The following is a 16,802-nucleotide window of genomic DNA, read 5'->3' on the forward strand; positions in this document are numbered from 1 at the left end:
CAGGAGGGCTGGGAGCACCGAGGATGAGGGCACTGTTCCCTCAGCGCTGTTAGAGGGCCAGGGGGATGGAGAAAGCTTCCCCACAAGACGCGTGCAGCAGCCAAAAGCTGTGCTCCAGCCCCTGGCCTGGAGAAGGGCCCATCCGGGAGGATGCTCATGTGGGCACTTTTCCATGGCAGTGGAGATTTTGTGTCCCTCCACTAAAACTGGTGCTGCTGGGAGCTGAGCCAGGGTCCTTCTCCCTCAGCTGGGGTTTCACCTGCCCCAGCACCCACGGCACAGAAACCTTGTGCAGAAGCCAGGCTGGGAGAAGAGTTTGGCACCTGGGCAGGACCTGGCGCCCAAACTGCCCAACTGCCCTCCCTGCTCCCGCTGGTGGGTCTCCGCACTCCACCGGCTCTTCCCCAATGGGCTTCTCTGCTGCAGGCTGGAAGGTGCGTTGGGTGTCTGTGGCAGGATTGCCTGGGGGGAGTAGCTGCAGCTCCATAGTGCTGCAAACAGCAGGATCTGGCCCTGGAGCAGGAGTGGAGAGGAGGCAGATGTTGCCAACATCCTCTCCTATAGCAGTGTTGCCCCATTCCCTGCTGGGAGCTCCTCCACCCCTGGGCTGACCCTGGGGGCACCTGGGGGGAGCCGAGTTTCACACATCCCTCTGCCCCACACCTGAGAGCCTTCCTGCTGGCAGCCCTCATGGGAGAGCAGTGTTCCCAGGGCAAGACCCCCACAGTGATGCGTGACATCCATGGGCATTAAAAACACAGCCTGGAGAACTCTCACTGGGATAAGCTCCAGCCCTGCATCTCAGAGAAATAAGTTTATAAAAGTGAAGTAAAGATGAAAAGGGGAGTGTTATTTTCTGAACATGGGATGGTGGGGGCCTCTGGGCAGTATGGACACTGATCTGCACACTCAAGGTGCCCCAAGTGGGAACTGGGGAAAAGAGCCCAGTGCCTGTTCAGTGTGACTGCCCCACCAGCTCTGCCCTCCCATAGGTGTAATATTTCTCCCATAATCTGGCATCTGGTAGAGGTTTGCCTCTTCCTCCTTGAGGAAATAAGCCCCAGGCGTGGGTGAGCTTGAGGGGGCAGCACCCCTGAGCAGAAAGAACCTGTTTCATGCATTTTGGGACTTAACAGTCTGGCTCTGCCAGCTGGGTCCCTTCTCTGCAGCAAAGCAGGATTGCCACTGTGCCCCAGATCTGTGGCTGCTCCTGCAGCTCCTGAGGATCTACCTGAGGGGGGTCGCAGTGAGACCCCAACCCTCAGCACTGCTGCCCCACACTGGGCAGAGCTTGGCTGTGGAAAGCCCATGGGAGAGCAGCCTTATTTCTCTGAGTTTGGGCTCCCTGTTGCCAAGGGCTGGGCACCCTGCAGTGAAAGTCCGTGTCTCTCACCCCGTTTTGGTTGCCAGTGGTTTTGCTGGGGGAGCAGCCAAGGCACCATGTCCTGGCTCTCGCTGCCTGGGCATGTCTGTGGACAGGCTTGTGCCTCCCCGATCCCACCAGCACAGGGTGCATGGAGACACCAGACACCCCATGAATAAGAGGTGGGCACCGGCCCCACGAGTCGCACCTCTGCCGAGCTGTGCCTGACCTCAGCAGCTCCACGTTCCCTGAACTGGGGCTCTGCTCCAGCCAGTGGTGCCGGTGGAAGGAGAAACACCTGGAGACAGGGTCAGGGTAGGAAATGTCATTCCTCCGGCTGGGAGTCCCACAGCCCTGCCCAGGCTCATCCAGCTCAGACACCCCTACCTGCTGGCACAAAGGAATGCTTCTCATGTGGTTTGGGATCTCCCCCTGGAGAAAGGACAATCTCAGAGCCTTGCCCCTGGCAAGCCACCAGGGCAGTGTGGCCCTGGTCCCAAAGGACACCTGGGCTGGACCAGCACTCTCACAGCACATCCCTCAGTGCAGCCAGAAAGGATTCCGAGCGTGCTGCCGACTTCTGTGCCCTCCCTGAGGGCTCCCCACAGGGAAGCACACTCTGCTGCCCAGCGCTGTCCCTGGGCGGCGGGTGGGGTGGCTCTGTGGTGCCGGGCAGTGACATGAGCTCAGGTCCAGCACAGCTGCCCGCTTCTCCTCCAGGACGGTGCTCAGCCGAGGCAGCACACCCAGCCATGCCACCGCCCTCCTGCCCTCAAAGCCAAGCCCTGGCTGGGCAGGACAGACCCACAGGGCCTGGAGATGACCAGAGCCTGAACTCCAGCCCACACCTGCCTCTGGCTGGGGAGTCAGGGCAACAGCACCCCTGGAGGTGCTGGGGATGGAACCCAGGAACTCCCCCATGCAAAGGAGCTGCTCAGCCACTGAGCTACAGTCCCTTGAAACCTGCCAGCAGGAGAGACACTCTCCTCCCATGATGTGTCTGTGCCAATCACAGTGCCGTTGTTCCCCAGGTACCCTGGGACCCTCTGCAGAAAACAGAACCTGAAGCCTCCTGAGATAGGGGAAGTCAGGACTGGCTCTCCACTGGGGCCTGATCCAGCCCTAGGGCTGCACTGCAGAGTGCTGCCCCTTTACCGACTCTGCAGGGAAATGGGGCAGGAGGAGGCTCTTGCTGCAGGCACTTCTCCCATGCTCTGGCCCATTTTGAGCTAGGTCGATGGAGAAGAGAATACCCCTAAGCCTCCTCTGCCCCCCAGGACAACACCCCTCTCTGCCACGTCTGTCCCCAACTCCACAGCAGGAGCAGTGCAACAGGGTGAGGGAAATTCCCTCTCTGGGGTGAGGTTCCCCCAGGCTCTGATGGCACCCCAGGGTGTGTGGTGGGGGCACACAGGGGCAGAAATCCTATAACCCCTCCTCCAGTCACTGGGGCTTGCCCTGCACCACTCCTCCCACCAGCATCCCAGGAGGTGAGGTGGACAGCAGGCTTCCATCTCCCTGGGGCTGCGGGTGTGGGGTGGGCTCAGGGACCTCCCCACTCCTCCAGCGCTGAGGCCTGTCCTGACAGCAAAGCAGTGCCCTGGGACAGCCCTGGCTGGGGTCTCTGTGGCAGGGTGGCTGAGCACGGGCAGCTGTTAATTCCAAGGCTGAGAGCCTGACCACACACAGGGGTGGTGTCTTCATGGTGGTAAACATGGGACAATTGTGCTGCTCAGCTGCAAGGAGTGCCTCTCCCTGGGACTGGGGAGATGGTGGCCTCCCTGTGGGCAGTGTGCCCTGGTCTGGGAACTGAGGTTGAGGTGAAGGATGTGTGTGAGGAGGGGAGCAGTCTGTGCACCAGTGAGAATGACCATGAGGAGAGAGACAGAGTCTTTGCAGAGACCCCTGAGTGGAGAGATCCCGATCCCTGTGGAGCAGGGAAGGAGACCCAGCTGGAGAACACCCCAAAGACACACTGAGTGGAGAGTCCTGCCCAGGGGAAGGCTGGGGGCTTGTGGCGCAAGAGGAAGGATCCTTCTAACCTGTAGATGTGCAGCTACAGCGCACGGGCAGTGCTCTGGCAAGAGGGGAAGGAGCAAGGAGGGCCAGGGCAGGATGGACAAAGGCAGACGGGCTCTGCAAGACCCTAAGGGAGAAAAACATTGCTGAAACCTGGGGTTGAACCAGGAACCTTTAGATCTTCAGTCTAATGCTCTCCCAGCTGAGCTATTTCAGCCCTGCTCCAGCAGCCCTTGTCCCTGTGCCACCTGGGCCAGGCCACAGCCTGACACACGTGAGGAGAGCTCCTTGGGGACGTTCCCAGGAAAAGGCTGTGCCCAGTGCAAGCAGAGCGGGCCTGGCCTCTCCCTGCCCCTGTGGCCAGGTGAGCTCCAGGTGCGGGGTGGGTGCCAGCTTACAGTGGGCGTGACAAGATATGTGTTGGGCCTTGAAAACAAAGGTAATGGTTGCAAAGTCAAGTGAGAAGGCCAGGCACATTCAGCTGCAAAAGCTGAGGGTGAAAGAAGTGTGGGGTTAGTGGCAGACCCCTCTCACAGGGAAGAGAAAGCCCAGGGGAGGAAGAGCTTGTGCTGGTGCCATAGGCTTTTGCTTCATTCTTGCCTGAGCCAGAGCGTTTTTTCAATGTTGGGAGACCATATGTAGGGGGAAAGGAGGCTTGGAAACCTCCAAGGGTCTGGGTTTCAGAGCCTCTCAAGATAACCTCTTCCAGTGTGTAAGTGACCTCATGGTTATGACCTCATGGTCCTCATCTCCTGCCTGAACGTTCTTTCCACTTTTGTCCCTTGCCTCTCCTTTTCCCACCATCCACCACAATGAAGAGCCTGGATCTATTTTCTTAACTGCCTGACAGGTACTGAAATGCTCCTACGAGGTTTCCCAAAGCCTTCTCGTCTCCATACTGGAGAGTGTTCCCTCAGCCTTTCCTCAGGTGGGAAGCTCTCCAGCCCCCTGCACGTCTACACATGCTTGACAGTATTGGTGCCTCTTCACTGAGCTTGCTCCAGTTGATCAGTGTCCTTCCTGTACTGGGGGCAGGGGGCCCCAAACTCAGTGCAGTACTGGGCATGTGGTCCAGCAAGCACTGAATGGAAGGAGAGAATCCCTCTCCCTCATCTCCTGGCCATGCTCCTCTTCAGACAGCCAGGATGCTGTTGGCCTTCTGGGTTGCCAGCCGTCTCCGCTGACTCATGTGAAGCTTGTTGTCCACCATGAACCCCAGGGCCTTTTCTGCTGAGCTGCACCCCACCCAGGGCTGTTGCCCAGGGTTAGGCCAGCCCAGGGAAGGACTTGGTTGAAGATGAGGGGTGTTGAGGGAAAGGATTAGGGAGGTAGGTAGGGCTTAGATTTCAGGCATCTGGTGAGGGTTTCAGCTTCAGTGATCAGGGCAGGGATAAGGATGAGAGCTCACCTTTCAGGGTTAGGTGTTAGGGTATAGGCAAAGGTTTAGGGTGAGCAGGACAGAGCCAGGCCTGAGGGGCAAGGATGTGGCACTCGGCGTGTATTTGTCCTCAGAGTGACCGGGGGAAAACCTCAGCTGCTGATGACCAAAGGCATCACCACTCAAATGGGCTGGGAATTAGCACTGAGCCCCTTGGCAGGGCACATCCAAGGGGCTACATGACACAGGATGTCTCTGTCTCCTTTCTTGTCACCCTGAAGTCACTTGCCTCTGTTCTTCTGCTCTAATCAGCCCCCAGAGAGGCCCACGTCAATCTCCTGAGGGAGCTTCCTCACCCAAACCCCTCAGCATGCCCCACTAAACCCCAAAGACTCTTTATTCCTCCCACAGCTCAGTAACTTTCCCCTGGGAGCTTGTTAGAGTGCAGAAACTATAATTAGTTTATTCTTGCATCTTAATTTCTGTCCAGTTGCAGGGGAGCTTTTAGAACAGCCTGTCTTCGAGGATGGGTTTTGTTAAATATAATGATGTTAACAACCACATGATGTAACACAAGTTCATTTCTTTCTCAGTTATACCTCAGAAATGCTTTGAACATTGACAAATGATTTTTCAGTTGACTGTAAAATGTTGCCCACAACACCCCAAATTCATTTGCTAGAGGTGGGCATGGGCTAAGGAGGCACAGGAAGATGGGCAGGGAGATCACTAGAGGCACGAGCTGGTGACAAGGCTTTGGGCTTGAAATTTGGCCAAGAAGGTGGAAAAGTGGATTTAAACTGCCAAACTCTCTCTTTAGTCAACTCGCTAATTGTGCATATATTTATAATTTCCTATCTATTTGTCCAGCATATTTATTTTATGGTCATCGCTTGAGGAAGGTAGACCTTAGTGGAGGCTTGGACTTGGCATACAGTTGTGGACTTCAATGTTGATTTTTTTTTTTTTTTAATAATTTGCATCATGTTTTACTTCCGTTTCTTCAAAATTAATGAGTCCTGTGACTATTTACAGTCAAGTCTCAGGGTTAATCAGGTGGGAATTGGTGCAAAGGAGCTGTAACATTCAGCTGTGAACATCAGTGAGGAAGTCTGATGTAGAAGAATGCAAGTCCCAGGCAGCCCCTGAGGGAAATGGTGGGGCTGGGGAGGTGGGGAGGAAAGTTGCCCATACAGTGGGGGACCTTGAGGAGACCGCTGTTGCTACATTTCCTGTCCTCCTTAGAAGACCCTCTGAATTGGAGAAAGCTTCTATCACTTCTGTAAAATTAAAAAAGGATGAAAAACCCCTTCAGAATAAAAAAAAAAAAAAAAGTGTTTTTTTATGAAGTTGTCATTAAAATCTTCCACTTAAGTTGACTCCTGAAGCCTCTCCAATTACCTGTACAAGCCTGAAAGTCCTGAAATATATTATGGAAGAAATGAGTCTCCCTCATGTTTTCTCGTATTTAATGAGCCTTATGGTGTATTTGGTGCTTGAACCTCAGATACTGAGAGGAGCTGAACCAACCTCTGAAGGGGTTACAGTCAGAAGCAAAAGCCAAAGTGTCTTGGAGTGTTAATTGGCCCCTCTGAGGCCCATTACAGACCAGGTGTCCCCATGGATTAGTTAGAGAAGAAAATTGGAGGCTGTGAGTACAGGTAGGCAAAGGCACTGTGCAAGGGGAGCTGATGCTGAGTAAAACTTGATATATTTTATCATGGCAAGTGGTCAGCCCCAAGAAGGGGGATCCTGTCCCTCACACTGGCTCAGGGCTCTTCCTGGGGCACTGTGGGGTGGGGTGGGCAATGCTGAGTGGAGGACAGTGGTACCACAGCTCCCAGCCTCCCTGGGGGGCTGCAAGGAAGCCACGAGGCCCCAGTTCCATGTGATTATCATGTCTCCTTTCAGGCCTTGGTAGCAGAGACAACTGCCATAGCCAAGGGGACAGAGACCCCCAGGCTGTGGACACCCAACCTATGGCATCTCCCTGCCTTTCCTGAGATCTCTCCTTCCTCCCTGCCTGTTCCTTGGAACACAAAGCACTGCACTGATCTGGGCTCTGGGTGACCTCTGGTACCACTGCACTACCCTTCAAGGGACATTTTTTTCTCCTCCTGTCCCGTCTCAACCTCCCAAGCTGTACTTTGTGATTCTTTTCCTTTCTCAGGTGGTTTCCCACTACAAAGAAAAGGTCCAAAATCTCTGAAAACACCCAAAACTCCTAATTTCAAGCTACTCTTTTACTCCCGCACGACCTTCCACACCATCAGGACAAGGAAGTCCAGGTCCCTCAGGCACTCCACACACTTCATGTGCTTAATGCCCTCTAAACCCACCTTTGCAGACATCCTCTGGGCACTCTCCCGTTCCTTCCTTCTCCTCACAATGGAAAGCCCCAGAGAATGTTACAGGTGTGGCCACACCAGTGCTGAGTCGAGGGGGATGATAACTCCCCGTGTCTCTATGGTCATGCTACAGTGCAGCTCCGTATGCAGGAGCTGGCTCTATTCATGGTGAGCCTTTACCAGCGGTACATATGGCATCACTCACAGTGCCCAGGGCCTTCTCCTCAGACTCACTCCTCTGCTGGTCCAGTCCCACTTTGCCCCTTCTCCTTGTACAACTTGAAGTTCCTGCTGGCCAAAGACCCAAGTATCTCAAGGTCCCTGTGCACTGAAGTTCCAGCACATCAGCATTTAAGGCATGTGTGCAGATGCTTCCTCTGAGAGGACAACAACTTGACTGGGTGTATGGCAGTATGAGTAAGAAAAAGAAATGCTCATTTAATGGAAGTGATGACGAAGGTGGAAAGCACCACTGTAACGATGAACGAGCTCATCCCCAGTCACACTGAACTTCACAGGAAAACAATGAGCAGTGAGGTTGACCTAAATCTATGCGCCTCAGATGGTCAGTTCCAACACCTTATTGGGCAACAATAAGGTCAAGTTCAGGGATAGGAGTGACAAAAATCAGCATTTGCTGCTTTCTAAGATTTGCAGCAAAGTCCTGCCAGCAGGCAGCAAAGGTACAGATGCAGAAGCCACCCCGACAAGAATGTTGTGCACACTGAAAAGTCTTTTTGGTTGAAGGCAGACCATGACGATGGCTGAACAGTTTGTCACAACAGGCAGAGCACAGCCTGACATTTCCGATCCTAGTTCAAGTGACTGCAAAGAACAAGAGGAAGGAATATGATGCTTGCAAACAGCCTGGATAATGAGCATGATCCACGGCATCTGGTCACAGAGGCCAAATGACCCAACCAGCTGGTGTGCATGTCAGATGCAGAGGGCAGTGGGGCCCAGAAGAACTTCCCTATTTGACAAAAAGGGTTGCAAGGAGCCAGGCTTACCAAGAAAGGCAATCTGCAAAGTCATGATTTCAGCTGGGACAGAGTTAATTTTCTTCCTAGCATCTGGTGTAGTGCTGTGCTTTGGGTTTAGGATGAGAACAATGTTGAGAACACAGGGATGTTTTAGTTGTTGTTGAGCAGGGCTTATCCTAAGTCAAGGATTGTTCAGTTTCCCATGCTGCCAGTGAAGGGGGGCACAACAATCTGAGAGAGTGCATGACCAGGACAGCTGACCTGAACTAGCTAAAGTGCTATTTGATACCACATGACATCAGGCCCTGTATATAAACAAGAGGGAGGAAGATGTTTGGCTGGCCGTGAGATGTGGATCACTGCTTGGGGGGACCAGCTGGGCATGGATCAGTGGGTACAGAGCAATTGCACTGGGCACCCCTTGTCTTCTTTGGTTTTATTCCTCTCTCTTTTTGTTATCTTCCTTTTCATTACAGTTATTGCAATTATTTCTATTATTATTACTAATATTATTATTATTACTACATCTTGTTTCAATTATTAAAGTCTTCTTATCTCAACCCGTGAGGAATTTTTGTTGTTACAACAAAAGTTGCCACAAGCTTATCACCCAGAGTGCAGGGAGAAAAGAATGAGAAAAAACATTTTTAAAATTCTAATTCCTTGGGCTTATTCTTGGCAGCAGCTTTGTTAGGATAGCCCAGCCTTCAGGCACGGCACGCAGGAGACCCTTTTTATTGCTGAGATGCTCTCAGGGAGGCCGGACCTGGTAGAGTGTTCAAGGCATTTGTGAAAGGTTCAGACACAACAGATGAAGCCTCTAGAGAAGTGGAATGAAGCCAAGCAGTTACCTCTTACGACAATTATCACAGGAAAAAAATGAACCAGAGGCTTGGCCTATGCCAAGCTCTGGGTACTCTGCAGAGAAGGTGAGGCAGGTTACTGCTGGTGGAACAAGGTGCATTGGATCAATTCCTTCACCGCATCCTTGAGGTCCCTGTTCCTCATACTGTAGATGAAGGGGTTCAATGTTGGAGGTACCACTGAGTACAGAACAGCCATCGCCAGATCCAGGGATGGGGAAGAGAAAGAGAAGGGCTTCAGGTAGGCAAAAAATGAAGTGCTGATGAACAGGGAGACCACGGCCAGGTGAGGGAGGCACGTGGAGAAGGCTTTGTGCCGTCCCTGCTCAGAGGGGATCCTCAGCACGACCCTGAAGATCTGCACATAGGACAGCACAATGAAAACAAAACAAGCAAAGAATAAAAATGCAGTAAACACAAGGAGTCCAAATTCCCTGAGATAGCCTGATTCAGAGCAGGAGAGCTTGAGGATCTGGGGAACTTCACAGAAGAACTGGTCCACCACATTGTCGTGGCAGAGTGGTAGAGAAAAAGTGTCGGCAGTGTGCAGCAGAGCATTGAGGAATCCACTGCCCCAGGCAGCTGCTGCCATGTAGACACAAGCTCTGCTGCCAAGGAGGGTCCCGTAGTGCAGGGGTTGGCAGATGGCAACATAGCGGTCATAGGCCATGATGGTGAGAAGGGAATATTCTGCTCCAAGGAAAAATACAAAGAGAAAGACCTGGGCAGCACATGCCAAGAAGGAGATGACCCTTGTGTCCTGGAGCAAATTGGCCATGGCTTTGGGGAGAGTGGTGGAGATGTATCCCAGGTCGAGGAGGGAGAGGATGAGGAGGAAGAAGTACATGGGGGTGTGGAGGTGGTGGTCGCAGGCGATGGCGGTGATGATGAGGCCGTTGCCCAGGAGGGCAGCCAGGTAGATGCCCAGGAAAAGCCAGAAGTGCAGGAGCTGCAGCTCCCGTCTGTCTGCAAATGCCAGGAGCAGGAACTCAGTGATGGAGCTGCTGTTGGACATGGTCTCCCTATGAACCTGGGGTCCTGTACTAGAGGGAAATGACAAGTGAGGACAGATTTCTCTGGGTAAAACCAAAGACATCTCTCACACATTCATGACCCCACCTCAGGTCCCCTCCCTTTTTCCTGCTTGGCAGGACCTTTGTGCAGCTCCCTGGCTGTTGCTCTGGTTTGTGCAGGCTGTGGGTGCTGTGAAGAACAGGGCCCCTGGGCTCCCAGATGTGTTGGACATGCTCTAGGCCAGTCTCTGCCTGGGAGCAGGGGGCACGTAGGGACCAGGTCTGATAGATTTTCTCAGGTGAATTCCCTCTCATCATCAAAGGGCTTGACAACATCTCCACCCCCAATCCCAAGCAAACTTGACTGCATCAAGGAGTTTCAGGCTTTTGTTGGTGTTTTTTCTTTCAGAAAGCTCTTCCCTAATACCCCACCACGCCCACCTCAGCCCCATCTCCTTTAGGGAGTCTTCTCTGAAGGCAGAAATGCTGAGCATCTCTGCTGTGCTCAGGCTGAGCAGCCACAACTCGTGGGAGGCAAAAATATTTGCTGTGGCTTAGCACAGGGGCAGGCAAGCTGGTCTGTCCATTTGACTTGTTGCTGGCTGACCTGTCTCTGCCCCTTGAAATGGAGGGGGATTGCACTCCTGAGGTACCCGGAGAAGCAATCAGACCCCGCTGAGAGCAGAGGGATCCACGGCAGATCACTAAGTATTTCACCCTGCCACTGGTCACCTTCACAAAGTCTCAGCACCCCACTCCTTGACAAGGACACAGAGTTCATTTTTCCAACAAATCAACATAATCCTGCTTGTAGCATCTCAGGACTTCTCCAATGGGTTTTACACAGAAATGCTGGGGGAGAGATATGCCATCTGCAGGGCAGCAACCAGCTTGGGAGGACACCCCAAGGAGTCACCAAGTGTCCTCATGGTGGCATCTCCTGAAGTCAGCTCAGTCCCCACCCACACGGGCTGCACGGCCCAGAGCCCCACAGCTTCAAGGAGAGCTGGGACACCGGGTTCCCATGGACGCATCTGTGTGGGAGGACACACAAGCTCTGTGCTGACCCTTCAGCTGAACATCCCACCCCCAGAGTGCCTGACAGCCGCAGCAACAGCGGCACAGGCGCGAGGAGAGACAAGCAGACGCGCCGGAATGGCCCAGCTGGGAGAGGCCAGCAGAGAGACAGCCAGGCACTCGGGACAGCCTTCCCCTGTCCCAGCTCTGCCCGCCACCTCCCAGCCAGTGACACCGCAGGGCAGTCACCCTCAGCCCCTGTGCTGCACAGGCACGGGGCAGGAGAGATGCCCTTCACCTCTTCTTGGCGCTCAGGGGGGTGAGAAGGCTGCTGGTGGGCTGGACTCCATGGCTGTGAGGTCAGAGGCTCTGCTGGGTGGGAGAGAGAAGGGGAGAGATGTCAGTATCACAGAAATCGGGAATGAAAACTCCTTCATGCTGGGTTTAGCATTAACGAGCAGGCATTATTTATGTGGTTGGGGACATGAGGGAATCATTCCACCTGACATGTCCACCGTACATTACAGTAGCCAAAGCTTATATCCCTCTGTTACATACGTATTCATCAAATTTCTTAAAACTCATGATCTTATATACATAGCTATTAGGAATGCAGTTTGTGTCCCCGAGGGGCTTCCATGGGGGTCATTGGTGGACTCTAGCAGTCTCTGGTGGTGTTTGGAGATGAGCCTTTCTTGGACTTTTTCTACAATTTGTAATTGGCCTTTCTTTGGTTTATGTCTGCCCTTTGTTATCTCCAACCTAGCTTCAGCTAGTTCATTCTTTTTCAGAGCATCTTAATCTCCAAGGACAAGGGCTTCTCATTAGGAGTCTGCCAATTTACACACAAAGCCTCTCCATTTAAGCATTCCCCACGAGGTGTTTATCACAGTTGCCTAGCTGAAGGACCTCTGTGCAACAGGCAATGTGTTGCAGGTGTTTGGCTGATTGCTTAAGGTCTTATGCGACCCTAAACAACTCTTTTATTCTTCACCCATTTTCCAACATCAGAGGAAGGGATCTGCGCTGCAGGGCATGGCCAAAGGTGCCAGTATATCCCCTGAAAAAGGATTTCTGTTAAAAATCTCACTCCCTGCCCACGTCTCTGCTGCCTGGAGCTGTGCCTGCTGGCTGCCTGGTTTCTCGGTTCCCATCTTCTGCATTCACAGACCCCATCCCAGCTGCTGCGTGCTCATCTCTGCCCTGAAGACACCTCCTGGGCAGGGCACTGCCCAGGACCTTCTCTGCTCTTCAAATTTCAGGTATATATGGCAGAGAAAACCTGACAGGCCTGCTGCTGGTGATGCTGGTGATCTCTAAGCCATGGGGGATTGCTCTGATGCTCCCAGACTCATTCACCTCTCAGTGAAACAGATCTGCATTGTCAGTACCTTCTCCAAACCAGTAAGAGTCATTCCCATCTCTCACTGCTCACCCAGCCAACCCAGAGTAGCAAACTGAAAGCACAGGCTCCTTCCCTTGCAGGTGAAGACTCCCTTTTTTCTCTCTTGCAAGTTTCCCCCCCAGAGCTGTCCAGGCTGTCAGCAGGAGCTGTGGGCAGCCCTGACCCACGCCTCACCCCCTCAACAGCACAATGACCCTGTCTTACCAGGGGTGATTGTGATGAAGGACAGCCCGGGGTGCCCCTGGCTGCACACCCAGCTTCACGCTCCTGCAGCCATGCCCAGAAAAAGGGAGATGACATGCCCCGTCCCCCCGACCGTTCGGCAGATAATCACTGCTCCAGAGAGCATCAGCCCTGGCATGTGCCAGCTCTAGAAGGACCCTCCCAGAGACTCTACCAGTATCCACCTGCAGCCAGAGACTTACCGTGTTAGGAGCTGTGATGATTTGTCCCCCAGTGAACTCTCAGCATCCTCCCACTCCACACTGTCTTACATCTCTCTCACTTCTCTCCTCTCCCCTTGTCACCCGTGGGCAGTGCCCTCAGCCCTGCCGTGCTCCGCAGAGATGCTGCTCCTGGGCAGAGCTGTCTCTCTCCAGTGCTTCCCGCTTGCCATCAGCTCCTCCTGCCCCCAGAGCCCGGCCCAGCCCAAGGCACCACTTTCTCTACACCACTGCTGTCCCTTGAGAGATCCCTGGTGCTCGAGGGCTGACAGCTCCCAAAAGGCAGCAGGGCCACCCCTGGGGAATATTCTCTGAAGTCAACTGAAGTAATCACCAATGTACCTGTCCCAACACCAGAAAGAGACTGGTTACAGCATGGTTTAGCCTAGCAGAGTGTGGTTGCCTGCAAAAGCTGTCAGTGTCCATATCTGGAAAATGTACTTTACCTGTCCGAAAACAAAAAAATGACACACAAAGCAGGACAAGGAAAGGATTTGTTTCCCCTATGCAGGGCAGGAATTCATCTGAGGTAATGTGGGCATCTCATCCAGAGCTGGAAGCCCTTGGGCTCAAACAGGATCCAGTTCAACTCATGCACCCGACATCTGACATGATGCAGCAGGTTTTGACATCATGTCACGGAAGTCAACCCTCTATGTCCCCATCCCTGCTGCTACCTAAAAACTGTGCCACATAAACCCAATACAGGTGCCTAGGTACCTGTAGTATTCTGGAGGACTGTCTCCTGTGAGAGGGGGACCACACTGGAGCAGGGGAACAAGTTCCAGAAACTCACCCCACCGCAGATGGCAGAAGCAGCGGCACTGACTGCACCCCCCCCCATTCCCTGACCCTGCACCGCATGGGGGAGGAGGTAGAGATATTGGGAGCAGAACTGAGCCCAGGAAGAAGGGAGGGGTGGGGGGAAGGTGTTCTCAGGATGTGGCAATGCTTCTCACCCTCCTATTCTGTTACATGTTTTTAGTGTCTGTTATAAATGTATGCTCTTTTTTCTTCTTCCCCTAATGAGTCTGTCTTTCGCTTGTGACCATAAAGGGTGATGATTTTTCCCATCCCAGTCCTATCTTGATCCCCAAGCCTGGCTCATCTGTCCCTTCTCATTGTTGGAAGAGAAGAGGGAGCGAGTGGCTGTGTGGCGTTTCGCTGCTGACCAGGCTCAAACTACGACACACGGTCAGACAAACTGTGCTCTGTTTCACACATATCCCACATGGACATTTGTATCTGACTAATCCCTAACACTTCCACAAACATAAATAATTGACATTTCTTAGGACCGGAATCACCCTGTTTTCAGAGAAATATTTAAAACCCAAAGTGAAACACACTCATTCACAGAGAGGTACAAAATATCTGGGTGTGACATTTAACAAGTGGGTCAATCGGAAGAGCCTCCCAGGGTGACCTTGCCGACCGAGGGTGGGGGTTTCTGCCTCTGGGGGTCTGAGAGTCCTTATGGGATGCCAGAGAGAGCACTGGGGATTGTGCCAGGCTTGCTGTGGCATGCCTAGGAAAGAACCAAAGGCAGGGAAAGGGAAGGACCAAGGTGATTTGGGGAGAAAGAAGCATCAGAAAACAGGTGGAAATGGAGATTAAAGGAGCTGGTCACGTGGCTGGTCAGTGTACTGGTTTAGGCGTACCATGGAACTGTTGACTCCAGTCTGTCCTGTCTTCTTATGAAATTCCATCCTCCACAACTTTCTGGGGTGAGGAGATGTCTGCTCTTGGTACGGATAGAGGTCCAAGGGCCCATCCCTGGAGTGGGAAGCATGAGTCAAAGGGGCTCATGCACCTTCAGGGACAGCAACTGGAGAGATCAAGCTGTGTGCATGTGTCATGTTGGTGCATTAACTGGCAAGGAGGAGAGTCCTGGGAGCCAGGTATTTAGAGACCCTATGTAGGAGCATTTCTGACGGAGAATGGCCACGATATTTTGTTGCGGGGTTTGGACAATCCAGGCCTGAGATCAGACTGCTAACAACAGCTGTGTTATGAGAATGACCTTGAAGGGCTGTGTTGTGAGGAACTGTATCTGTTGAGTAAAGATAAATTAGGAATTTTCCCAGCTATGTATCTGGCTAAGCTAAGCACAAGTATGCAGCAAACCGCAAGATGCTTGCCTATCACAGTTTCCCTTTGGGCGTATGATAAGTTGCTTGTGACCAATAATCAAGGGGTACAGGTCACGTGAACAGCGGGTGCTTGCTGTGCAAAGGATATAACCAAGCAATTTGGGCAATAAAGGGGGATGACATGTAGCCGCATCGGTGTGATTGTCGTTACACGGCCGACTCTCCGAGGGGACCCAGCTTTGACAACCTACACACCAGCCATTTCCCCTTTGCCTTCCTCTTCCACCTGGCTGCCCCCAACCTCTCATCTCCCTGACCTTTCCCTCCAGAACCTCACAATCCGTGCTCTCCTTCTATCTGCCAGAAAACATGAGCTAGTCTTAGGAGAGAGGTTGAAGATGAGGGGTGTTGAGGGAAAGGATTAGGGAGGTAGGTAGGGCTTAGATTTCAGGCATCTGGTGAGGGTTTCAGCTTCAGTGATCAGGGCAGGGATAAGGATGAGAGCTCACCTTTCAGGGTTAGGTGTTAGGGTATAGGCAAAGGTTTAGGGTGAGCAGGACAGAGCCAGGCCTGAGGGGCAAGGATGTGGCACTCGGCGTGTATTTGTCCTCAGAGTGACCGGGGGAAAACCTCAGCTGCTGATGACCAAAGGCATCACCACTCAAATGGGCTGGGAATTAGCACTGAGCCCCTTGGCAGGGCACATCCAAGGGGCTACATGACACAGGATGTCTCTGTCTCCTTTCTTGTCACCCTGAAGTCACTTGCCTCTGTTCTTCTGCTCTAATCAGCCCCCAGAGAGGCCCACGTCAATCTCCTGAGGGAGCTTCCTCACCCAAACCCCTCAGCATGCCCCACTAAACCCCAAAGACTCTTTATTCCTCCCACAGCTCAGTAACTTTCCCCTGGGAGCTTGTTAGAGTGCAGAAACTATAATTAATTTATTCTTGCATCTTAATTTCTGTCCAGTTGCAGGGGGATTTTAGAACAGACTGTCTTCAAGGATGGATTTTGCTAAATATAATGATGTTAACAACTACATGATGTAACACAAGTTCATTTCTTTCTCAGTTATACCCCAGAAATGCTTTGAACATTGACAAATGATTTTTCAGTTGACTGTAAAATGTTGCCCACAACACCCCAAATTCATTTGCTAGAGGTGGGCATGGGCTAAGGAGGCACAGGAAGATGGGCAGGGAGATCACTAGAGGCACGAGCTGGTGACAAGGCTTTGGGCTTGAAATTTGACCAAGAAGGTGGAAAAGTGGATTTAAACTGCCAAACTCTCTCTTTAGTCAACTCGCTAATTGTGCATATATTTATAATTTCCTATCTATTTGTCCAGCATATTTATTTTATGGTCATCGCTTGAGGAAGGTAGACCTTAGTGGAGGCTTGGACTTGGCATACAGTTGAGGACTTCAATGTTGATTGGTTTTTTTTTTAATAATTCGTATCATGTTTTACTTCCATCTCTTCAAAATTAATAAGATTCCTGTGACTATTTACAGTCAAGTCTCAGGGTAAATCAGGTGGGAATTGGTGCAAAGGAGCTGTAACATTCAGCTGTGAACATCAGTGAGGAAGTCTGATGTAGAAGAATGCAAGTCCCAGGCAGCCCCTGAGGGAAATGGTGGGTCTGGGGAGGTGGGGAGGAAAGTTGCCCATACAGTGGGGGACCTTGAGGAGACCGCTGTTGCTACATTTCCTGTCCTCCTTAGAAGACCCTCTGAATTGGAGAAAGCTTCTATCACTTCTGTAAAATTAAAAAAGGATGAAAAACCCCTTCAGAATAAAAAAAAAAAAAAAAAAGTGTTTTTTTATGAAGTTGTCATTAAAATCTTCCACTTAAGTTGACTCCTGAAGCCTCTCCA

The 16,802-nt window shown here is 52.2% G+C and overlaps 1 protein-coding gene and 1 non-coding gene across 2 annotated transcripts; both read right to left on the minus strand.

Moving 5' to 3' along the window:
- Nucleotides 1-3,526: 3,526 nt before the first annotated feature.
- Nucleotides 3,527-3,599, minus strand: TRNAF-GAA. Its single transcript has one exon. It is a non-coding gene; the product is annotated as a tRNA-Phe (tRNA).
- Nucleotides 3,600-9,030: 5,431 nt separating this feature from the next.
- Nucleotides 9,031-9,969, minus strand: LOC122153115 (olfactory receptor 14A16-like). Its single transcript, XM_042789217.1, has one exon. It carries the CDS (start codon nt 9,967-9,969, stop codon nt 9,031-9,033), a length of 939 nt encoding a protein of 312 aa, XP_042645151.1.
- Between the last annotated feature and the right edge of the window lie 6,833 nt (nt 9,970-16,802).

Source organism: Tyto alba, unplaced genomic scaffold (genome assembly GCF_018691265.1).
Source record: "Tyto alba isolate M040663 unplaced genomic scaffold, T.alba_DEE_v4.0 Super-Scaffold_15, whole genome shotgun sequence".
NCBI lineage: Eukaryota > Metazoa > Chordata > Aves > Strigiformes > Tytonidae > Tyto > Tyto alba.

Coding starts and splice junctions, on each gene's coding strand:
- LOC122153115 (XM_042789217.1), bottom strand. CDS start 9,969: ATGTCCAACAGCAGCTCCATCACTGAGTTCCTGCTCCTGGCATTTGCA.